The 25983-nt window shown below is 41.3% G+C and overlaps 3 protein-coding genes across 3 annotated transcripts in view; all 3 read left to right on the forward strand.

The window, feature by feature from the left end:
• The window catches only part of LOC124284607 (isatin hydrolase-like), a 34621-nt gene extending 23729 nt beyond the window's left edge, over window positions 1-10892 (forward strand). Inside the window, exon 4 of the mRNA XM_046720713.1 lies at window positions 10744-10892. The gene's annotated coding sequence lies outside the window, so the exon portion shown is untranslated. The remainder of the gene's footprint in view (window positions 1-10743) is intronic.
• Window positions 9176-10735, forward strand: LOC124284573 (isatin hydrolase-like). Its single transcript, XM_046720667.1, has 2 exons — window positions 9176-9291; window positions 10030-10735. The coding sequence occupies exons 1-2, from the start codon at window positions 9176-9178 to the stop codon at window positions 10733-10735; spliced, it is 822 nt and encodes a 273-aa protein (XP_046576623.1).
• Window positions 10893-17862: 6970 nt separating the features above from the next.
• On the forward strand, window positions 17863-21194 carry LOC124284579 (isatin hydrolase-like). The gene is made up of 3 exons (XM_046720671.1): window positions 17863-17956; window positions 18221-18404; window positions 18825-21194. Exons 2-3 carry the CDS (start codon window positions 18229-18231, stop codon window positions 19540-19542), a joined length of 894 nt encoding a protein of 297 aa, XP_046576627.1. The 5' UTR covers window positions 17863-17956; window positions 18221-18228; the 3' UTR covers window positions 19543-21194.
• The last annotated feature ends 4789 nt before the right edge of the window (window positions 21195-25983 follow it).

The raw sequence follows: 25983 nt of genomic DNA on the forward strand, positions 1-25983 counted from the left end.
AGTGAGTGAGTTTGGTTTTACGCCGCGTTTAGCAATATTTCAGCAACATCACGGCGGGGGAAACACCTGAAATGGGCTTCACACATTGTACGCATGTGGGGAATCGAACCCGGGTCTTCGGCGTGACGAGCCAACGCTCTACCCATCAGGCTACCCCACCGCCCCATGGTAATATTAACGACACTGTGTGAATCTCGTCCTTTTCTGAAACTGAGATACCGAAGCTGAAATCTGTCATTTCCAAGTTTATGTTTGTTTAGAACAAGCGAACAGAACTATACTGCAAGCGAGGTACCATTGCCACTGCCTTAAGCTCCTGCCAGGTAGAACTCATTCCGATTTCATCCACTGACCATAAGAATATCTACCTCCAAACTGCACACAGTTCCCCTCCAAAGCCCGTACTACTAGCATTGCTATATACAACCCTAGTTGCTGAACTGTCTGAGTGAGTGAGTGAGTTAATATTTAACGTCACATCGGCAATATTTCAGCCATATCGTGACGAGAACATTCGATATTGAAATGTAATATATGTATATTATAAAACCTGCCAACGAAGGGCAGTAAAACAACTAGAATATCACAGATATATATGTAAAACTAGTAATAGAGTCTAAAACATTTTAACCATAGTGGACAACACAATATAAAAATAGGCTATAGATCGCTAACAACTGAAGGTAGATCACCATACTAGGGGCCATGGGGACTTACAGTACTTTTGCTACCTACATGGACCCTAACTGGATTTACACCATCCCTTCAGCCATTGGCGATGATGCTGAGATTTAGCCATACAATTAAAAATACAAAAATACTACGATTAAAAAAACCTGGTACACTTAAGCTGACTTGAAATGTTTTGGGACTTACGTACCCTCTCAGGAGGACAATAATTTTACGCTACTTCAACCTCCTTTGAGAGTACAGCCACTAACAATCTCAGTTACTAATTCAAACTACCAATAATAAAATATATATCTATTTACAAATCACTTAACAAATCTAATTCTTTTAAAAATGCAATAATTAAATGAGCACTGACATTATTAAAAAGATCCTTCACATTGTTTACTTTGAAATAGTTATCCCTTGTGATGGAATATTCGATGCAGTCAAGCAAGACATGCTTGACTGTGATTCTTTCATCACAAGGGATGCAGAACGGAGGATCTTCGCCTTTAAGCAAATATTCATGGGTATACCTTGTATGGCCAATACGACATCGCCGCATAATGACCTCTTCAAATCTGGACTTACATCCCAAGTAGGTGTAACCGATAGTTGGTTTGATTACATGTAATTTATTTATACCTACTTGGGTATCCCACTTCTTCTGCATCAGATCACGGATATAAGATCTAATAGCAGCTTTGTAATCAGAGTACGGAATCAGAAGTGGTGTCACAGATTTGTTGAGTGCTGCCTTAGCAGCAAGATCAGCCATGGTGTTCCCAGAAATGCCAACGTGGCTGGGTAACCAACAAAAGACGATGTCGCATTGGCCAGTAGCAAGCTCATTATACAATTCAAGAATTTCTAATAAAAGTGGATGTTTGCAAGAAAGATTTTTAATAGCCTGAAGACACGAAAGAGAATCGAAAAGATGATATATTGTTTATATTTACGGTGTTTATTAATATATTTAAGAGCTGTTAGTATTGCGTTTGCTTCTGCTGTGAAAATTGAACTGTCATTGGGTAGTCTGGAAGATATTGTTTTGGACCCAACGACAGTGGCACAAGCAACCGCGCCACCATCCTTGGATCCATCTGTATATAAGGATTTATAGGTATTATATTTATTTCTTAATTGACTAAATTCTTGTTTATACTGTAGATCATTAGTTTCTGATTTTTTAAATGTGGTTAATGTTAAGTCAACTTCTGGCCTCACCAATTGCCAAGGAGGAGAAGAAAGAAGACGAGAAGGAGCTATATGTTCTAGCTCAATGCCAGCAGCAGAAAGGAAAGGTTTCAATCTTATACCAAGAGGCGGAACAAGAGAAGGCTTCTTGTTATACAGATCTTCATATAGTGGATTAAAGGCACAGTTATATGCAGGGTTTGACTCATTGGAATAAAGTTTTGTTATATATTGTAAAGTTAATTTTATACGGCGTTGGGTAAGAGATGGCTCATCAGCCTCGACGTAAAGGCTGTCAACAGGTGAAGTTCTGAAGGAACCAAGACAAAGTCTTAGACCTTGGTGGTGAACAGAATCAAGTAGTTTAAGGTTGCTTTTGCAGGCTCCGCCATATACGATGGAACCATAATCTAGTTTAGATCGCACCAGTGATCTATATAGGTGAAGGAGGGTAGCTTGGTCCCCTCCCCAATTGGAATTAGAAACAACTTTTAACAGATCAAGAGCCTTCTGGCATTTAGCTTTAAGTGATTTAATATGCGGCAAAAACGTTAAATGGGAATCGAAAATAAGTCCCAAGAACTTGGCCTCCTTAACGACTTGGATGGGTGTTCCATTTTGGAATAGTTCTGGGTCTTTATGTGGTTTGTATTTACGACAGAAATGTATGCAATTAGTTTTGGATTTAGAAAATTTAAAGCCGTTTTCAAGACACCATTTATCTATTTTGTTTAAACACAATTGCAGTTGCCGCTCAATAGTATGCATATTTTTACCCCGACAAGAAATATTAAAATCATCCACAAAAAGTGATCCATCAATTGAATCATTTAAGACATAGGCTAAACTGTTGATCTTGATACTAAATAAAGTTACGGACAAAATACTGCCTTGTGGGACACCCTGGTCCTGATTGTAATGATCAGACAGGGTAGAACCCACGCGGACTTGAAATTGCCTGTCAGTTAAAAAATTGGATATGAATTGAGGTAAACGGCCTCGTAATCCAAAAATCATGTAAATCTCTTTAAAATGCCATATGTTTCCATGTTGTGTCATATGCCTTTTCTAAATCGAAAAGATTGACACCGCATGTTGTTTGTTTACGATGGCATTCTTAACGAATGATTCCAATCGAACTAAATGGTCAATGGTACTGCGATTTTTACGGAAACCACATTGAATATTTGTGATTAAATTATTGGATTCTAAGTACCAAGTTAATCTGTTATTGACCATGCGTTCCATGGTTTTGCAAATACAGCTAGTGAGAGAAATAGGTCTATAATTTGAGGGATCGGTATGATCACGTCCCGGTTTTGGTATAGGCACAATTATCGCATCACGCCAGGATGAAGGGAATGTACCAGAGGTCCAAATGTCATCAAAAATACTTAATAAAGTTTCTAAACATGATTCTGGTAAATGTTTCAGGAGTTGATAATGGATGTTGTCACTTCCTGAAGCAGTATCATGAGCTTGATCAAGTGCAGTGTGGAGCTCATAAATAGAAAAGATTTCATTGTAATCTTCCCCGTTATCCGAATAAAAATTAACAGTCTTCCTTTCCTGCTGTTTTTGGTAGTTTTGAAATTTGGATGTATAGTTTGACGAGGAAGAATGTTTTGCAAGTGTTTCACCAAGTTTATTAGCAATATCTAATGTATCAGTTAACAATTGATCTCCATCTTTGAGATGATGTATGCTTGATTTTGTACCTTTACCTTTAATTTTCTTTATCATGTTCCATACTTTAGAAATTGGTGTACGTGAATTGATCTTTGAAACATAATTTCGCCAAGATTGGCGTTTATTTTGTTTAAATGTACGCCGAGCTTTAGCATTTAAAATTTTAAATTTATTTAAATTATGGACCATTGGATGGCGACGAAAGTACTGTTCTGCCTTTTTACGCGCCTTCCTAGCTTGTTTGCAGGTATTGTTGAACCATGGTTTACGTATGTGAGGATCTGCAGAGGACTTCGGGATACATTCATCAGCTATTTTGTGAAGTTCTTCAGAGAAAAGTTTTATGGCATCGGGAACATCTGAAAAATAAGCAGGTTTCAGATTGCTAGTGCAAAGAGTTTCAAACAATGTCCAGTTAGCTTTAGTAAAATTCCATCGTGACAACGGTGGAACATCGGATGGTGTCACAGATTTCAGAATGGTAGGAAAATGATCACTTCCACAGAGGTCTTCATGGACTGACCAGTCGAATTCTGTAAGTAAACTAGAATCAACAAGTGATAAATCAAGGCACGAGTATGTGCCAGTGGCAGGATGTAAATACGTGTGAGAACCATCATTAAAAATGCACAAATCATTATTCAAGAAAAAATCTTCAAGTTGTTTACCCTTAGTATTTGTAGCATTAGAACCCCAAATTGGGTTATGGCCATTCAAATCTCCCATGATGACACAGGGCTTAGGAAGCTGGTCATAAAGGGCCTGAAGTTCAGACTGTTGAAGGAATGGGATGGTGGTATATACAAAGAACAGAGGGTAAAACTATATGTAATGTAACCCGCACTGCAACAGCTTGAAGTGGCGTAGTTAGAGGAACAGGACTGTGAATAACGCCCTGTTTCACCAGTACTGAGGATCCACCAGTAGCTTTATCTCCCGGAGGAGAAAAATGATGATATGAGCTGTAATGGCGTAAATCAAATTTATCTGTTGTTTTAAGAAAAGTTTCTTGTAAACAAAATGCTGATGGTGTGTAATCTTGAATTAATAATTGCAGATCATTGAAATTGTTCTGAAGTCCTCTACAGTTCCATTGTATGATGTGACTAGCACTCATGGGGGGTTAACGGGTGATCGTGAACGTGAAGGAGGAGGGCTCCTTTTGTTTTGAAATGGAGTAGTAACCTCCATTTCCAGTGGTTCAAAAGAATTATGGACATTTACAGGTGGTTGCGAAGAAGGTGGTACCTCCAAATGTTGAAGTGTCGTTGTCTTTTTTTCTTCCGTTTTTTTTCTTTTCTTGTTTGCTGAGTAGCAGGTTTTTCAGTTTCAGAAAGTTCTTGAGATTCTGGCTCTGATATCTTTGAGAATGGACTCTCTGTTTGAGAGGCTGACGTAATTGTCTTGTGAGTTGTTGGGGCACTTTCTCTGATGGATATTTGATTTTCATGAACCCAAGAAATTTCAGTCTGGCACATTGTAGAGACTGTAATGATCTTCTTTGCAGGGACAGGAGAAGATGCTACAGCAGAAAAGGTTAAAGTGGTGGGTTTGGAAAATGGATCTGGAACCAACTTTTTTGCTTCAAAATAGGAAAGATTGTTTGTGCATTTCACTTTCAAAATTTGCGACTGATAAACAAAGAAAGGACACGACCGTGACGATGCCAAATGCTCACCATCACAGTTTGCACACTTCATTGCATTGTTGCAATCAGAACTGTCGTGGGCACCACTACAGCGAGAGCATATCATAGTGTGAGTACAAGTCTTGGCACCATGACCAAACTTTTGGCAATTGTAACACCGGAGAGGATTTGGCACATAAACATCCACTCCAATGTTAAAATATCCGGCTTTTATAGATTTTGGAATAGTTGGCAGGGCAAACGGGAAAAGATAAGTGTTTGTTTTTATTACAGTGTCATTTTGTTTCCTTGTGAATCGCTTAACAGCAATTACTCCTTGATTTTGTAATTCGGGAAAGAAGTTCTTCCTCGCTCATGTCTGAGAGACAACGAGCACGGTCTCGAATTATTCCACGGCAGGAGTTTAGTGTACTGTGTACTGAGACAACAACCGGGACATTTACAAACTGCTTTAATCCAAGCAGATTGACGGACTGTTGTTTTCGTACACATTCGACAAGAAGTGAGCCAGAGCGAAGTCGAGTAACGTTTTTAACTTCTCCACAGGCACCTTTGATACCCATGGATATGGCAAACGGATTCAACTTGAGCGGAGTACCATCAGAAGATGAAATGACAAGAAATCTCGGCCAGTAATCGTTCAGTTCAGGTGCACTTTCGTCATCAGACGATACAGAATCGACATGACGACGTTTGTTTTTCGAAGAACCAGAGAGTTGAGTGAGAGACATGGTGATATAATATTTTTCAGCAAACTTGCTCCCCACCCGCCACCGAGTGTCAACAGAGAACGATGTTGCAGAGGAACCCAGTCTGCATCATCAGGGCTACAAGTTTGCCATACTCCAGCAAATGTAACACGAATAGCTATATTTATCTACCAAAGTGACTGTCCAGCTGGTTCTGCACATAACAGAAATTTGGAGACATATAGAATTCGGAGGTTGACATTAACCAGATTGGCCCATGAGCCACCGCCTTCTGGGCAAAACCGTTGAAATATTTCGAAAATGTTAAACCCAAAACACACAAAAATACGATATTAGACTCCAAATATGGAAATGTCCAACACAGGGCATGACATGACCAGCCGATTGATAGAACCGGGCCAGTTCTACCACCCGTCTAGGTGAAGTAAGGGTCAAAGTGGTGTGTTGGGCAAAAGGAACACGGTTCCAGGAACCTATTGCCCTCAACCACCAGAATCCCGTCCTTCACCGACACAGGGGCACAACCCACGGCAAACAGGTTGGTGGACCAAATTTTCCCCCGGGTCCACAACGGGGGTTGAACGGCGCTTAGCGTTACCCAGCACCCACCACGAGGAGGTGGCCCTTCATGGGTGCCTGAACTGTCTGAACTCAGTGAACGTGAGTTATACATAGTGTTGTTTGACAACCAGAAACTATTCTAAGCTACAACGTGAGAATCTAATACTGTCACTCCAAGACCTTGCAGCTGGAATGTCACACGACAACGATCTTGTCATCACCAACCGCTAGCTTCATGGAAACAACTTGTCCTACAACTGAAGAAACACTGCGAACTGGCACTCTAGATCCCCCAGTGAGTGAGTGAGTGGGGATGTTTTAAGGTAGCCTAGTGGTTAAAGCGTTGGCCCGTCACGACGAAGACCCGGGTTCGATTCCCCACAGGGGTACAATGTGTGAAGCCCATTTCTGGTGTCCGCCGCCGTGATATTGCTGGAATATTGCTAAAAGCGGCGTTAAAACATCCTCACTCACTCACTCACTCTCAGCCTTAGGAATAAAGCCAGACCAAATGATATCATTCTTTACCTTTTAAGCTGAAACACTGCAAACAGTCTCTGAAGAATCAACCATAGGTAGGTCCATCATCAAGGAACATTACAATGTGCAAACCATCATGACGCCAATACTTAACCAACTGCCTTGTTACTTTGGAAAATATATTGGGGGCCGAAGTTAAACCGAACGGGAGAACAAGAAACTTATAATATTTCTTTCCTCATGACCAATTCCAAGAAAATCCAAAGAACGTTGTATGCTGGGGATACATCTCAGTGTGGTGAGTGTGGCCCAGTGCACATCGAATTTAGCCAACCTGTCATTTATCCTAAAGTACACAAAGGCTGTACGCCAATCTTCATATTTGACGGACTGTTTGTATACATGCTTGTTAACAACAGAAGAATCTTAAAAAAAAGGCTCTTCTTCCCTTAAGTCTGAATCTCCACAGATAAAGGATTTACAACAAATGGTTTTTCAGCACATTCAATCCTTGTTTAAGGAATCCGTAATGGCTTCACACACAATCTCTGAATGATTGCAATCTGATCTGTTATTGCTAAATTCCATAGAAACTGGCAATAAACAGAGAGGCACCCTGTAACCATTTTCAATAACGTCCAATACAAAGCCTGTAGCATTAAGCTCCTGTCAGAGCCATAAACAATGCCTCTAATTACCTTTAATTCTGATTTCTGAACAACGTTGCTCGTACTCGTGAGTTTAACCAAAATTCAACTTTACCTTGTCCAGCCAAATGTACTGGATGTGCCAAGGGTGATGATGTTTGACTGTGCTATGACACGTAGGCAATCTCTTCCCGAGTGGAACGAGTCGCCGCATGAAGCAACCTTTACAAACTCCCATTCTTTAACATTGGACTAAGGCTACCTTAATGCTGGGTAAGGCTCAGCTGACTTGACACAACGCCAGGAGGAGAAGTAGACTGGGTGATAGTCGCTGAAGGGGGCCTGTAAGGTGTAAACCTGCACAACTTGGCTCTCTTCTTCTCCAGTTTCTTGACCGCTCCAACTCGTTGGCCTCGTATTGACGCACGGCCTCCCAGCCTCCTTCTGAGGTGTCCGGCAGCTTGATGTGTTTGTTCCTCTTCTCCATCCTCTCTGTTTCAGAGGCCAAAAGCTCTTGCATATATTCGGTCTTGTAATCAAACGCGAATTTAATTTGCTTGAGAGAATCAATTGATACTGCAACTTGTGTCCCTCACGTTTCCAGACAAAGTCTTTCTGGGTGCGCAACTTCTGTAACTCTAAGGTTTCGTTGCAGCTTTCTTGCAAACCTGCAAGCCTTCAGTCGACAGCTTTAACAGTTTGGTCACGCGTGGCCATCTGAAATAGGATACTGTCCAGTTTCCCACCAATGTCGGATGAGGCAGCCAAGTTTATACTTGTTGAAGAACAAGCGAACAAGAGAAGTTGACTGCAGGCGAGAATGAATACCCCGCGCTATGACGTCACATTTATAGTCCCAACAAACGCCCTCTGCAATGCTAATTACCACTCCTTTTGTATATGGTTCGCACCAAAGAGAAATCAATTATAATCTAATTCACTCTCTTCAGACTATTGAAATTTCATGTGTGTGTGTGTGTGTGTGTGTGTGTGTGTGTGTATAAACGTGGTCTGGTCACTCACTCATTCATCGTTCGCCGTCATGTCCCATACACGTGACAGTTACGTGAATATAAGTGTACCACGTGATGACAGCGTTTTAAGTAAGACTGTTTCCCTTTCCCAGACAGTGGCTGGATCATATCGGTCAGGGATTTCTACACGAAGGTCTTATCTGGGCTGGGCTGGTCTCCATTTCTTGTCTTATCAGACGGCGTGTCCAACTGGCATATACCAATGTATGTACCCTGTTGTTGTTAAATTCTCGAGTATTTCACTATTAGGTTTTCAAACTACATCGTGATCTTTCTCATTAAAATAATGTTACAAAGTACAAATACAAGAGAGCGCATATTTAATGTTCGTTGAATCCCTGGTGAAGGAAGACTGAATATTTACCAACACGTTTCACCAATTTTAATCTCCTCGATAAGGGCTGTCGTGAACGTTGTCCTGCAAGGGGTACTATAGCCATGACCTAATGTGTTATCATTACATTCAAAGACACCAACATGAAGTATGGAATCTCTGTCATTTGCATCAGCGTTTTGCTACCTCTAATCAGCGGCGAGATGAAAGTGATAGACCTTACCTGGGCCCACAAAAAGGAAATGCCCCAATGGCCAGGCGAGGGAATTCCGAAATTCAAGTTAAACATCGTCAACCGTGGCTTCCTCGCAAAGTTGTGGTAAGGGTTATAAAATATTCATGAAAGTAGAAATAATGTTTTCAAAATCTAAGTCGAATTGGAATCGGAAGTCAAACTGATGGTCAGTCAAGTTGTGAAATAGAGAGTGTTCTGTATACATATGTTCTAGGATTGTTATTTAGAGGCATCTAGTTAGTTTACATCTCTTTGCACAGCATTTCACTGCACATGAGACGACACTATGTCCCATTAATGAAACCGTTCGTGCAATATGCACATTTCTACTGTAATTCACCAGGAAGTACGGGCGGCCCAGTAGTATAAGGCGCTGCGGTTCGTTTTGAAAATATTCCTGCAAGAAACCTGTGAGTTCGAGTGCCCGGTCGCCCCGATCTTGTTTCTCTCTTTGTCACCATTGTACAGTCACCACATGTCAGTCTTGTTCCATTTTTTCAACAGGTTCGAAATAAACTGGTTTGAAAAATCTCGCTAAATATTTAAATGCTATATCACAGTAAAATGTCACTCTGTCCTATTAATGAATCCGTTCATGTAATATGCACATATTTACTGTAATTCATCAGGAAGTACGCGCGGTCCAGTAGTCTAAGGCGCTTCGGTTCGTTTTGAAAATACTGTATATCTACTGTAATTCACCTGGGAGTTATACATTCTCGCTAGGAACCTGTGAGTTCAAGTCCCGGGCCGATTTTGTTTCTAGTTTTGTCACCATTGTACAGTGACCACATGTCAGTCTTGTTCCATTTTTTTCCCCAGGTATGAAATAAACTGGTTTGTTACCCCCGAACACGCAGGAACGCATTTCGATTCCCCCGCCCACTTTTCCAAAGGTAAGTGGAGGGCGCATGAGATTCCGCCCGAGCGTCTGATTGGTCCAGCGGTGGTTATCGACGTGACGTCACAAGCGGAAAGGGATCACGATTACAGAGTAACAAAGTCTGACTTCGACAAGTACGAACGAGAGCACGGTCGAATCCCACACGGTGCCATTGTACTCATGAATTCAGGTTGGGGCGCCCGTTTTCAAGACAAGAAACTTGTTTTCAACAGCGAGAAGGTCGACGACCCCTCAACCTACCATTTCCCAGGTTACCACGAGGACGCCATTTCCTGGCTGTTGACCAATAGAAACGTCAGTATGGTTGGGGTCGACACTCCCTCCTTGGACTACGGGCAGTCGACGACCTTCAAAGTTCACGTGCTGTGTGGAGAAAACGGAATTATCGGACTGGAAAATGTGGCTAACATTGACCAGATTCCAGTCTTCGGGGCCACAGTATTTGTAGGTGCAATGAAGGTGTTCGATGGAAGTGGTGGACCTGCCCGAATTATAGCGACCTTTGACCCGCTTGTTTCCCATGAGCACAGGGCAACGTGGATTGTTGTCATAGTTACCAGTTTATTGTTTGGTATCTACGGTATATACAGCACGTGTTTCGTGATACAGAGAGCACGTCAGTGACTTATGAGTTTAAGAACTATCGACATTACCTCAATTTTCATAGCATTCCTGACAATATCCTGAAATAATGCCACCATTCATCGAAGGTCAATTGAAATCAAGAATCCAATTGGGTGTTTCCATTAATAAGCAAGTGGAATCAACCGTCTGCTTAAAGGATCAATTTAACTAATGATTTACTGTCTGAATCTTTCTGTAAAATTTGTAATAAAACGTTAAAATCAAAATCCTACTGAATTAATTGTTTCCCTTTTTATTTATATAACATGTGTCGATTGTGCAAGTGTATCTTTAAACGTTTGAATTTGTTGAACATCAATAATTTTTAACATTGATTTTCAATTCGAAGTAGTTAGTTCAACGACTCAAACTTGCTTGCTTATTCAACAAATGAAGTTTCATTTTGATACTGACATAGTATCAAGGAAGTCACTTCTAGCTCGCAAATAGTTCTCGGGCGCAGTGAACCATGCACGATCTGCACACTACCCATAGCAGCAACAATTTCATCCAGTGTTTTTGACTTACGGTTATTTAAAGTAGATTGACTTATTACATGATGATGATATGCAACAAATACAAGACTAACTCAAACTAAAAATAATCATTGTTAAAATCTTGATTATGCTGCATTTGATAGCTTTTGTGCTATTTTTAGGTATAGGAATTGTTAGCAGATGCTTTAACCACAAGGGTACCCCGCCTCCCCTCATTGACGATAATGTTTCCTCATTACAATTTCTCGTATTACCTTTTTCATGTTTAAGGAAGAACCTTATATCTATATCGCCCAAGATTGTGGAGATATGAAATATTTTCTAAGATTGTTTAAACAGCGGTGCATAGATTTAGAAATTCAAAATTGGTGTAAAAATCATTAGTTCAACATTTCTTTGCCATTATAGTTCTTATAAATCATTATTAAGTACAGAATTCTATTTATTATGAAATTCTATAGATAAAGATTTAAAAGTTGATCTCACGAAGTTTCGTATACTTTCTGACCGCCTCCGTGGTGTAGTGGTTAGAGCGTCCGCCAGGAGAGCGAAAGGTCGCGGGTTCGATCCCCGACCGCGTCATACGAAAAGACGTTAAAATATGGTACTTGTTGGTCCCTGCCTGGCGTTCGGCATTAATGGGTACAACAAGGACTGGTCGACAAGGAGTCAGAATAATGTGTCTGAGTGGGGTATTCATGCTTCACTGCGGCTTGGTATCTCAGTGGGCTAGCACTATAAAACCAGCTTCAGTCTGGGCTAGTACAAGCAGCCGCACATACACATCCACACGCATGCACGTCGTCATATGAGCGAAATATTCTCAAGCACGACGTTAAACCCAATTTCACCTCATCTCACCTCACCTCGTATATTTTCTCATAACCTGAAGATTCAGAACTAACGTTATAAGAAAAGTAAATAAAGCGTTGACCGATCTGCCCTGTGATAAGTGTGACAATATGGCTGTCGATGATGAATTTCATTTCATTTTGGATTGTCCTTACTATAATGTTGGCAGAAATAAATTCATTCCAAAATATTTTCATCACTACCCTTCCCGAGAAAAACTACAACATATGTCTTCAACAAATGTTAATGTTTTGAAGGGACTCGCACTGTATTTGAAAAGAAATCTTTATGAAATAATGACCCCCATATTTTGCATTAACATGATTTCATGTGTTATATAAACCGATTTATCATTTTTTGTACAGTATAACTAGTTCTACATGTGTTATCATTGTAGCTATCCCATATTTTGAAGTAACATGATTTCATGTGTTATATAAACCTATTTATCATTTTTTGTACAGTATAACTAGTTCTACATGAGTTATCATTGTAGCTATCCCATATTTTGAAGTAACATGATTTCATGTGTTATATAAACCGATTTATCATTTCTTGTACAATATAACTAGTTCTACATGAGTTATCATTGTAGCTATCCCATATTTTGCATTAACATGATTTCATGTGTTATATAAACCTATTTATCATTTTTTGTACAGTATAACTAGTTATACATGTGTTATCATTGTAGCTATCCCATATTTTGAAGTAACATGATTTCATGTGTTATATAAACCGATTTATCATTTCTTGTACAGTATAACTAGTTCTACATGAGTTATCATTGTAGCTATCCCATATTTTGAAGTAACATGATTTCATGTGTTATATAAACCGATTTATCATTTCTTGTACAGTATAACTAGTTCTACATGAGTTATCATTGTAGCTATCCCATATTTTGAAGTAACATGATTTCATGTGTTATATAAACCGATTTATCATTTCTTGTACAATATAACTAGTTCTACATGAGTTATCATTGTACCCATTGTACAGAAATAACTTGTAAGCAGTATGCATTCCACACAGAAATTTGTATTTCAACAATATGTAATCAGGGTGCCGTTCCACTAACCGATCTTACCTAAGATCAATCTTAGCAAGTTACGCCAATTTTACAATCGTCTTAGCTAAAAGTTACACCCGTTCCACTACCCGATCTTAGGCCGATCGTAGCCGGTCCCGATCTTACGATCTGATTCAAGCTTAGATCGAGACTCTTTCGTGCGAGAGATAGAGGAATTAGAGGCACGAGTTATCCCCTTTGCATAGTCTAGCAAATGATGGAAGTAGTTTACAAACCAAATGAGTGAGTGAGTGAGTTTAGATTTACGCCGCACTCAGCAATAGTCCAGCTATATGGCGGCGGTCCGTAAATAATCTAGCTAAGATGCATAGCGTTCACTAACATGAGCGTTCATGTTAGTGAACGCTATGTATCTTAGCTATAAATAATCGAGTCTGGACCAGACAATCCAGTGATCAACAGCATGAGGATCAATCTGCGCAGTTGGGAACCGATGACATGTGTCAACCAAGTCAGCGAGCCTGACCACCCGATCCCGTTAGTGGCCTCTTACGACAAGCATGGGTTATTGAAGTTCAATATTCTAACCCGGGCCTTCATGGGTATTTTTCCAACCAAGTGTAAACGTGGAGAAAAAAACTAGAGCAAAATATTAGGGTAGTGAGCACCTTGGTTTCAGGTGCATATGCGTGTGAACGCTGGGTATCAGGCATAATATAATAATAATAAATGCATATTTATAGTGCGCCTATTCCACAACCTGGGGCATGCTCAAAGCGCTATGTACAGATAATTTACACGAGAGTATTTACAGCCGAGATTATAAGTAATATACTGAGAACAGGTTTTAAGTCTGGACTTTAAAAATGTCAATTGTGTCAGAGCTTTTAGTATGTGCCTGAACCTTGTCAATCAGAATAAACAAGGCGTGAGGAGGCATACTCTATAACGTATGTAGAATTTGTCAGTGGTCTTGAATAACACGCGGCCTGCCTTTAGAATCCCCCACCAAATAAGCGCACGTGAAATCAAACATATTTGTATCTTTTTGTTTCAGAACATTGTTCACTTCACGGCTGTCTCTGTTCTTAACCATGACTTTGCAATATTGTTGTACAAATGTGTTACACCGACTCGCTCGGCTGTGTTCCCATGACGACAGTGGTCAGACTGGCCTGACATTTGTAAGGTTTCAGTGCAGTGTTTGTTTACATCACAGAAATATACAAATTCATTTCATGGGGGATTTTAGGGGACGCTCACGGTGAAATGCTCGCTCTTATTTTTCACATAGAATAGGAAAGCCACCATTTTGGTTTCTCTACGATTGATTTTAGCTATCCTAAGTTGGTCATGAGCAACTTAGACTTTGAATCTTAACTTTACGATTGACTTAGGTAAGATTGGTTAGTGGAACGGTATGCCGATCGTAACGTCACGCTAAGATTGGGATTTTAGGGGTTTACGATTGGCATAGGGCTAAGATCGGTTAGTAGAACGGCACCCTGGGCCAAAAGGCCTCCAATACTGAATAAATAAACAGAACAGAACCTCTCTCCCTATCTGTTTGGCACAATCAATGATGTCAAAAGCTTTCAACCCTGGCGCTCATGGAGGATGCCAAATCTTCAACGGAACAGGCCATGTCTTTGTTGTACTACCTATTCTGTGTACCACATCCAAATTAATCTTCTTCGTAAATGTTCTACAGGTTGTATTCAAAAGATCCCGTAAACCTACACTCCAAATATATATGCTTCTAGTTATATCAAGGCATACATACAAGAAAGTTTACTGTTATGTTCACCAAATTGTACATAATAAAATTGTAAATGGAGAATTTTGTGATGTTACACGGTGTACATCAAAACATTCCCTTTAGTGTGATTTTATGTTAATAATGAATTCTCTTCCTAACCAACAAACCATATTCAAAGAGCACAACACACAATGGACGTTCCCTGCAGACCAGCCGAGACATTTAATACTGTGTAACTGTTACATAAGCTCATCCCGATCACTGGAGACAACATCCTCCCGCCTCTGTGACGTCAACATCGTACGGTAATATTAGTGAGTGAGTTTGGTTTTACGCCGCGTTTAGCAATATTTCAGCAACATCACGGCGGGGGGAACACCTGAAATGGGCATCACACATTGTACCCATGTGGGGAATCGAACCCGGGTCTTCGGCGTGACGAGCCAACGCTTTACCCACCAGGCCACCCTACCGCCCCATGGTAATATTAACGACACTGTGTCCATCTCGTTCTTTTCTGAAACTGAGATACCGAAGCTGAAATCTGTCATTTCCAAGTTTATATTTGTTGAGAACAAGCGAACAGAACTATACTGCAAGCGAGGTACCATTGCCACTGCCTTAAGATCCCGCCACGTAGAACTCATTCCGATTTCATCCACTGACCATAAGAATATCTACCTCCAAACTGCACACAATGCCCTCCAAAGCCCGTACTACTAGCATTGCTATATACAACCCTAGTTGCTGAACTGTCTGAACTCAGAGTCGTGAGTTATACATAGTGTTGTTTGACAACCAGAAACTATTCTAAGCTACAACGTGAGAATCTACTACTGTCACTCCAAGACCTTGCAGCTGGAATGTCACACCACAACGATCTTGTCATCACCAACCGCTAGCTTCATGGAAACAACTTGTCCTACAACTGAAGAAACACTGCGAACTGGCACTCTAGATCCCCAGTGAGTGAGTGAGTGAGTGAGTGAGTGAGGATGTTTTAAGGTAGCCTAGTGGTTAAAGCGTTGACCCGTCACGCCGAAGACCCGGGTTCGATTCCCCACAGGGGTACAATGTGTGAAGCCCATTTCTGGTGTCCCCCGCCGTGATATTGCTGGAATATTGCTAAAAGCGGCGTTAAAACATCCTCACTCACTCACTCTCAGCCTTAGGAACAAAGCCAGACCAAATGATATCATTCTTGACCTTTTAAGCTGAAACACTGCAAACAGTCTCTGAAGAATCAACCATAGGTAGGTCCATCATCAAGGAACATTACTATGTGCAAACCATCATGACGCCAATACTTAACCAACTGCCTTGTTACTTTGGAAAATATATTGGGGGCCGAAGTTAAACCGAACGGGAGAACAAGAAACTTCTTTCCTCATGACCAATTCCAAGAAAATCCAAAGAACGCTGTATGCTGGGGATACATCTCAGTGTGGCGAGTGTGGCCCAGTGCACATCGAATTTAGCCAACCTGTCATTTATCCTAAAGTACACAAAGGCTGTACGCCAATCTTCATATTTGACGGACTGTTTGTATACATGCTTGTTAACAACAGAAGAATCTATAAAAAGGCTCTTCTTCCCTGAAGTCTGAATCTCCACAGATAAAGGATATACAACAAATGGTTTTTCAGCACATTCAACGATCTAATCCTTGTTCAAGGAATCCGTAATGGCTTCACACACAATCTCTGAATGATTGCAAGCTGATCTGTTATTGCTAAATTCCATAGAAACTGGTAATAAACAGAGAGGCACCCTGTAACCATTTTCAATAACGTCCAATACAAAGCCTGTAGCATTAATCGCCTGTCAGAGCCATGAACAATGCCTCTAATTACCTTTAATTCTGATTTCTGAACAACGTTGCTCGTACTCGTGAGTTAAACCAAATTCAACTTTACCTTGTCCAGCCAAATGTACTGGATGTGCCAAGGGTGATGATGTTTGACTGTGCTATGACACGTAGGCAATCTCTTCCCGAGTGGAACGAGTCGCCGCATGAAGCAACCTTTACAAACGTTAACCTCAACTCCCATTCTTTAACATTGGACTAAGGCTACCTTAATGCTTTACGATCACCTTAGTGTTTTGTGAAAGGAGGTCCAGGTCTGCTCCAAAAGGACGCTGGGTAAGGCTCAGCTGACTTGACACAACGCCAGGAGGTGAAGTAGACTGGGTGATAGTCGCTGAAGGGGGCCTGTAAGTTGTAAACCTGCACGACTTGGCTCTCTTCTTCTCCAGTTTCTTGACCGCCCCAACTCGTTGGCCTCGTATTGACGCACGGCCTCCCAGCCTCCTTCTGAGGTGTCCGGCAGCTTGATGTGTTTGTTCCTCTTCTCCATCCTCTCTGTTTCAGAGGCCAACAGCTCTTGCATATATTCGGTCTTGTAATCAAACGCGAATTTAATTTGCTTGAGAGAATCAATTGATACTGCAACGTGTGTCCCTCACGTTTCCAGACAAAGTCTTTCTGGGTGCGCAACTTCTGTAACTCTAAGGTTTTGTTGCAGCTTTCTTGCAAACCTGTAAGCCTTCAGTCGACAGCTTTAACAGTTTGGTCACGCGTGGCCATCTGAAATAGGATACTGTCCAGTTTCCCACCAATGCCGGATGAGGCAGCCATGTTTATACTTGTTGAAGAACAAGCGAACAAGAGAAGTTGACTGCAGGCGAGAATGAATACCCCGCGCTATGACGTCACATTTATAGTCCCAACAAACGCCCTCTGCAATGCTAATTACCACTCCTTTTGTATATGGTTCGCACCAAAGAGAAATCAATTCTCTCTTCAAACTATTGAAATTTTGTGTGTGTGTGTGTGTGTGTGTAAACGTGGTCTGGTCACTCACTCATTCATCGTTCACCGTCATGTCCCATACACGTGACAGTTACGTGAATATAAGTGTACCACGTGATAACCGCGTTTTCAGTACGATTGTCTCCCTTTCCCAGACAGTGGCTGGATCATATCGGTCAGGGATTCTCTACACGAAGGTCTTATCTGGGCTGGGCTGGTCTCCATATCTTGTCTTATCAGACAGCGTCTCCAACTGGCATATACCAATGTATGTACCCTGTTGTTGTTAAATTCTCGAGTATTTCACTATTAGGTTTTCAAACTACATCGTGATCTTTCTCATTAAAATAATGTTACAAAGTACAAATACAAGAGAGCTCATATTTAATGTTCGTTGAATCCCTGGTGAAGGAAGACTGAATATTTAGCAACACGTTTCACCAATTTAATCTCCTCGATAAGGGCTGTCGTGAACGTTGTACGTCAAGGGGTACTATAGCCATGACCTAATTTGTTATCATTACATTCATAGACACCAACATGAAGTATAGACTCTCTGTCATTTGCATCAGCGTTTTGCTACCTCCAATCAGCGGCGAGATGAAAGTGATAGACCTTACCTGGGCCCACAGCAAGGAAATGCCCCAATGGCCAGTCGAGGGAATTCCGAAATTCAAGTTAAACATCGTCAACCGTGGCTTCCTCGCAAAGTTGTGGTAAGGGTTATAAAATATTCTTGAAAGTAGAAATTATGTTTTCAAAATCTAAGTCGAATTGGAATAGGAAGTCAAACTGATGGTCAGTCAAGTTGTGAAATAGAGAGTGTTCTGTATACATATGTTCTAGGATTGTTATTTAGAGGCATCTAGTTAGTTTACATCTCTTTGCACAGCATTTCACTGCACATGAGACGACACTATGTCCCATTAATGAAACCGTTCGTGCAATATGCACATTTCTACTGTAATTCACCAGGAAGTACGGGCGGCCCAGTAGTATAAGGCGCTGCGGTTCGTTTTGAAAATATTCCTGCAAGAAACCTGTGAGTTCGAGTGCCCGGTCGCCCCGATCTTGTTTCTATCTTTGTCACCATTGTGCAGACACCACATGTCAGTCTTGTTCCATTTTTTGAACAGGTTCGAAATAAACTGGTTTGTTACCCCCGAACACGGAGGAACGCATTTCGATTCCCCCGCCCACTTCGCCAAAGGTAAATGGAGGGCGCATGAGATTCCGCCCGAGCGTCTGATTGGTCCAGCGGTGGTTATCGACGTGACGTCACAAGCAGAAAGGGATCACGACTATAGAGTAACAAAGTCTGACTTCGACAGGTACGAACGAGAGCATGGTCGAATCCCACACGGTGCCATTGTACTCATAAATTCAGGTTGGGGCGCCCGTTTTCAAGACAAGAAACTTGTTTTCAACAGCGAGAAGATCGACGACCCCTCCACTTACCATTTCCCGGGTTACCACGAGGACGCCATTTCCTGGCTGTTGACCAATAGAAACGTCAGTATGGTTGGGGTCGACACTCCCTCCTTGGATTACGGGCAGTCGACGACCTTCAAAGTTCACGTGCTGTGTGGACAGAATGGAATTATCGGACTGGAAAATGTGGCCAACATTGACCAGATTCCAGTCTTCGGGGCCACAATATTTGTAGGAGCAATGAAGGTGTTCGACGGAAGTGGTGGACCTGCCCGAATTATAGCGACCTTTGACCCGCTTGTTTCCCATGAGTACAGAACGACGTGGATTGTTGTCATAGTTACCAGCGTATTGTTTGGTATCTACGGTATATACATCACGTGTTTCAGGATGCGTAGAGTAGGTGCAAGACATACTGAATAAATTGTTAGGAATAGGGAGATTGTTCTCTTAAAGGTTTCAGAAATTTCGACCTTACCTCAATTCCCGACGAAATCCTAAACAAATGCCACCTTTCATCAATAGTAAACTGGCATGAAGAATCCGATGTTAATGAGATTGTGTGTTTCCATTTATAAGTAAGTGGAATCGACCACCTGTATAAAGTTGGTTTGGTTGGTTTGCCTCGCTCAGCAATATTCCAGCTATATGGCGGCGGTCTGTAAATAATCGAGTCTGGACCAGACAATCTAGTGATCAACAGCATGATCTACGCAATGGGAATACGATGACATGTGTCAACCAAGTCAGCAAGCCTGACCACCCAATCCCGTTAGTCGCCTCTTACAACCATGGGCTACTGAAGATCAGTTCTAACCTGCATAAAGCAGCACACGAAACAACAGTATTTCCCAGGTTTAACCATGTGAGGAAATAAACCCAAATGTAAAATGCACGTATCATTTCGCCACCAAATTGCATGTGCTTCTCAGGTGATGACATTAAAGAGTATGAATTATAAATATGAAAAGGTATGTAAATAAGGAGTGTGATGGTGTCATTTTCATACAATTATAGTTTGTGAATTAATTGTAAATATTGTTCATTGATGACACAGGTTGAGATCGTGTATGACCAGGTTTAGATTTATCCTATATTTCATACTCTCCTAAATGCTCGGCCATTGGAAAACGAATTAATACCACACTGACAGAAATTAGCATATATTTCGGCGGTTCGGTAATATAACTGCATTTCATTACCATTAATGGCTCGTTAACGTCAGTGACGTAATGAGGTAATTGGTAACATGTGAAGTGGAGATTCACTTTTACACAGACATTTCAAGTTTCCTGTTTAGGTCGAGTATTTGTTAAACCAGACTTCAGCGTCACACTTGATTGAAGTGATATCAGATTTTAAACCATCAAAAGATCACAGGGAGTTTAGTGATAAAATTATTTAATATAAAATAACACTTTCCAACACGTTTATATCCAAGGCATGATATTTGGAATCTTTTCTTATATAATCAAATAACTGCACAGTTGCATTATGAGCCAATATGATTGTTTCAAGGAAATTATCCCTTTGAGTATGTTTCCGTAAACATACAAATGATCCCAGCCCCGACATCCGTAACCTCTAGAATAACAGAGCCCAGTTCCAAAGTGTATTCAGGCGTTTAATTTAAACTATAGGCGGACAAATAGGTTTTAGTCCTACTCCGTGTTTACATTGGAAAGTAACAGTCATTTGCAGTCTGCTGGAATTAAAAGCATCGCCACGAAGGGAACAGGTCAAATGGGCCGCATTACAAAAGGAGCGGTAAATCAAAAGGGCCACAACAAAGTAAAAGGCCACAAACATTTAGCCAAAAGGGCCGCATCAAATCGTCAAAAGTGCCCCCAGTCACAAGGCACCAAATAAAACATAATAATAACATCCTTCAGTGTAGAGCCTCAACTTTCCATCAAGCAAAAGTCTTGCATGTAGGTCTAATTGCCTAGCTTCCTTGCGTGGAGCAGGGATGAGCTTGTACAATCCAAGAGTCCGCTCGCCATTCCTTCTGTTTATCCTTCTGTTCCAGCCTGAATACAGAATTATATGTAAATGATTATTAGATTTTTATGATATGATATGATATGATATGATATGATATGATATGATATGATATGATATGATATGATATGATATGATATGATAATATGAATATAAATATAATACATCAAGTTACTTTCAACATGGTTGTTTGTATTTATTGTCTGGTTGAAGACAGACCAGCTGCAGACGGGCAATGTGTCGCTTGACATCTGCCAGTCAAAGTACTGGCACAGAGACCAAGGGTGGCAGCTTTCTGCTTAAGTATCAGGAAGCCTGGTCCCGATTTCTCAAAACAAACTTAAGTCTGAGTTTTGACTTAAGTTCGAGTTTTTACTCAAACTTGAGAAAACCGCACGAAAATGCATTTCACAGAATGAACTGAAATCGGTATTAAACTCAAACTAGAGAAGATAATTTGAGTTTAGTGGATAGATGAGTTTAGTTGTTTGGGCATTTATATTTAAAAAATGCAGTCGAGTTAAAAATTCAGCTGTTCCAAATTGTGAAACTCAGTTTGAGATTTGAGTAAAAACTTAAGTTTGTTTCGAGAAATGGGGGCCTGGTCTGATGTGACTGGGTGGGAGGTAGACGCTGGTCAAGACTTTATTTACATACGTGTGCACGCTCTGATTGGTGGTGTATGATTTCTGCATATTATAGGAATTCATGTGTAATATTCATTCCCTTATTATTTATATGAATACAGGTATTCCGGATGATCACAATATTGTGAAAACTATTGTAACAGTTACATTATCATAATATATTCTATATGAATAGTTTTTAGGTTTAATACAATTTTACCATTGGTAGTACAATTATATATCGTTATGTACCTGAAGTCCCAACTCTTGGCATTTCCTCCAAATGGTTTGAGTGAAGTGGAAAACACATCCATGTTGCCTCACGCCCGGGATGACTACACCTAGAGCAAGCCAGGTGGCAGACGCAAGTCCATGGTGATGACTTTCACTTGAGTAGGGTTGGGCAGGCTCACTGACGACATGCAGTGTACGACGACTAAGAGAACATGGTATTCGAGGCACGTCGACGCTACCGCGGAGTGCATCTGACATCTCAAAACCGACGACGTCAGTTGACATGGGCGAGGCGAGTTCGACGTTGGCAGATGCGTTATTGGCCTGTACTGTATTGACGTCCGGGCACGAGTAGGTGAACGTTTAGCATGTCCAGCAAGTCCGGCCGTTTAGACCCGTAGCGTGATGGTGTGGGGAGAAATCTGCATCAGGGATGAAGCTTTGCGACCAGTTGTGTTGCCATTGATCCAGCAACAACCACGTGGCATTGTCAACCAACAGGATAACGCAAGGCATCTTGCAACAAGACTGACAAACGACTTTCTGCATAACGCTAACATCTTTGTTTTGTCGTGGCCAACATGTTCTCTCGACATGAATCCGATAGAACACTTATGGGACTACCTGGATCGAGAAATCAGAAGACTACCAGCGCCACCTATCACCGCTCAACAACTTGAGCAGTGTCTCCTACAGGAATGGCAACGGATCACTCCTAGCGTGATTCCTGGTCTTACGTCATCAATGCCTTCGACGTGTTTTTGCGTGTCTTGAAGCCAATGGTGGGCACACTCACTATTGATTCAACATTTGATGACATTTTGCAGAAAAAAACACCTTTATGATTTGTGTCGCTCAGACTATGATACCACGTGTCTTTCAGTGTCAGTCAAACGGTACTTTGGACTTTGTATGAAATGAAATTGTGTACATTTGCTTTTGAATTGAATACTCTATTGAAATTAAGATGCTTTTGTCTTCTTTTCAAGTTTGGTTAAACCTGCTTTAGAAGGACTCATGTTGATTATAAACTGGCCCCCCAAAAAAGAAACGCAAAATGAATAAAAACGGAAAAATAGCGTATATTCTTGATCAAAATCCAAAATCTTTGATTCAGATAGGAGTCTGACTGTTATCAATCGATAATACCTTTGGCAATGAGGTTGAAATTTAGTTCATTTTTTGCAAACAGATGAACATTCACAATTTAACAAAACGCCGCCACTTGCCTACCATGTCTTCCGAACGCACAGGGGCGGTGGGGTAGCCTAGTGGTTAAAGCGTTGGCTCGTCACGCCGAAGACCCGGGTTCGATTCCCCACATGGGCACAATGTGTGAAGCCCATTTCTGGTGTCCCCCGCCGTGATATTGCTGGCATATTGCTAAAAGCGGCGTAAAACTAAACTCAGTCAGTCAGTCAGTCCGAACGCACAAGAAGTTGACAGATTCGGCGGTGGAAGTGTTATGGTATGGCAAGAAATCTCACACACTGGAAAAACAGATCTTGTCCGTGTGCAGGGCAATCTCACGGCTCAGAGGTACACAGACGAGATCCTGAGACCTCACGTCCTACCCATCACCCGGAACGCCAATGTCTTTTTCCAGCATGACAACGCCCGGGAACATGCAGCTCGACTCACAACAGCTTACCTCCAGGCAAACAACGTCCAGGTTCTGTCTTGGCCGTGAAAATAGCCGGATTTAAATCCCATAGAGCACCTATGTACGTCAACGTCAACAACAGCCGCAGCCACTAGAACAATTGGCCCAAGCACTTCAGGAGGAGTGGGCCAACGTTCCCCAACGTGTCATTCAGACCCTTGTTGGGTCCATGGGAAGGAGATGCCAGGCTGTTTTGATGCCAATGGTGGGCATACGCGATACTGACCACGTTGATGACCTTGACCTTTGAATGTGACATTTCAACCCTGTTGTAATGACCTCGACTTCTGTGTTCTCCATGCTGCATATTTCCTCCTTTGTAACATTATTTATTAACATATTAAATGTTACTAAACAATTGAACCAAAATCATGTTTAGCTTTTCTTTTCTTGGGTAGTATAGATATTGTCTTACACATAACGGGGGCGGTGGGGTAGCCTAGTGGTTAAAGCGTTCGCTCGTCACGCCGAAGACCTGCGTTCGATTCCCCACATGGGTACAATGTGTGAAGCCCATTTCTGGTGTCCTCCGTCGTGATATTGCTGGAATATTGCTAAAAGCGGCGTAAAACCCAACTCACTCACTCACTTATACATAACGTGCTGACTGACCGCCTGTATGACCATGGGCGGAAGGACTACACTCTTCATTAATAACGATCTATCTTTCATATATGATATTGGTGTAAGATGTCTTTAGCAATACCAAATCTGCCCTTGAATGTTCTCACAGTGGTAGCCGCGCTGGCTGAGTGGGTTAGATGTCGGACTTTGTGTGCTGACGATAAGGTGAATCGTATTTCCTTTCTTAACTATAGCAGTCAAATTACAGCACTCACGGTGTTAAACAACAACCAACCAGCCAACCAACCAACCATTAGTTGACCTTTCTGAAATGCAAAAGACCTAAATGAAGTCTAGATTTCTTCTTGTTCTAAATTCCCAAGCTCACAGGGCTCATTTTCAATTTTAATAGAGTTTTTATGTTTTGTATCAATATAACCTATTTTCAGAGACTGAGAATCAGTCTAACGTGCCAGGGTCCTGCAGGCATGGGTCGAAACATGCTCAGGTTATCATTGTTGGGTTGTAAAGATCATATCTTATAGCTGTGTTTCTGTTTCCCGTCCCGTGTGTTTATTCTGGTGACTTGCTTGAGTGTTTTGTTCCGCGAACATCTGTCACCATAGATATTTCAATGCAGTTAATTTCAATGCTCAGATTACAAATAACCATAATACAATATATCGCTCTGCTCAACATACCGCGGCGTCAAAAACATATGTTGTACCACAGATATACTGCAAAACCATGACATGGAATAATAATACATTCAATATTTGTATTGCATAAATTCAATACATCTTCAATGGAATGGCAGAGTGATTATTGTTTCAGGCTGCGTCAGCAGGTGTGTAGCAGGCTATTGTTCTCCAAGAAATAAGGGGCGGTGGGGTAGCTTTTTGGTTTCTTGGTTTACGCAGCACTCAACAATATTCCAGCTATGTGGTGACGTTCTGTAAATAATCGAGTCTGGACCTGACAATCCAGTGATCAACAGCATGAGCATCGATGACATGTGTCAACCAAGCCAGCGAGCCTGACCACCCGATCCAGTTAGTCGCCTCTTACGACAAGCATGGGTTACTGAAGACCATTTTGGACACGGATCTTCATGGGTCAGCGATTAGTTAACAGTGTCACAACGCAGTGTTCGCCTAGCATGTATATTAGCTACAGCAATACGATTTCAAATTGTTCGTGGATTACTACGGTTGCACGATCTTCTCTTCTTTAAGCCTGGTTTCGGATTGGTCGATCCTCACTTGTGTCACCTTGAAAGTCATGTGCGTCGCCAGTCATTGACATTTTGTTATCTGCAGAAACATGTGCCAGAGTCTGCAAATCACAGACTGAGACACACATTGGCTACTTGTCACTGAGTTCTACCAGTTTGAAGTTTTCCAGCAGCAGTAGGGGTTCTCCACATTGAGGACATCAGGGGCGTAGCTACCATTATAAAAATTGCCCGGGCTTACACATGATTTTTGCTAAAAAGGTTGGGCAAGCCCTCAATACTATCTAAATCTAAAGAATTGCAACCTATCGGGCTTACACGAAAAAATTGACTTGCTAGCGCCTGGACATCATTCCTCATCTGAATACTTAGTTTCCTTTTTGTATAATATTTGTAACTAGCAAAAAGGCAAGTGGCAACTTGACTAATACATATAAATATCATGTCGATATTTGAATTTATGAAGGCTGCATATTTAGGGCTCCTTGCCTCTAGGCAGGAGACCTACTGTAATCGTTCGGATTATTATTATTATTATTATC

The sequence above is a fragment of the Haliotis rubra genome, unplaced genomic scaffold (genome assembly GCF_003918875.1).
Source record: "Haliotis rubra isolate DU_JTF1 unplaced genomic scaffold, ASM391887v1 Scf34, whole genome shotgun sequence".
NCBI lineage: Eukaryota > Metazoa > Mollusca > Gastropoda > Lepetellida > Haliotidae > Haliotis > Haliotis rubra.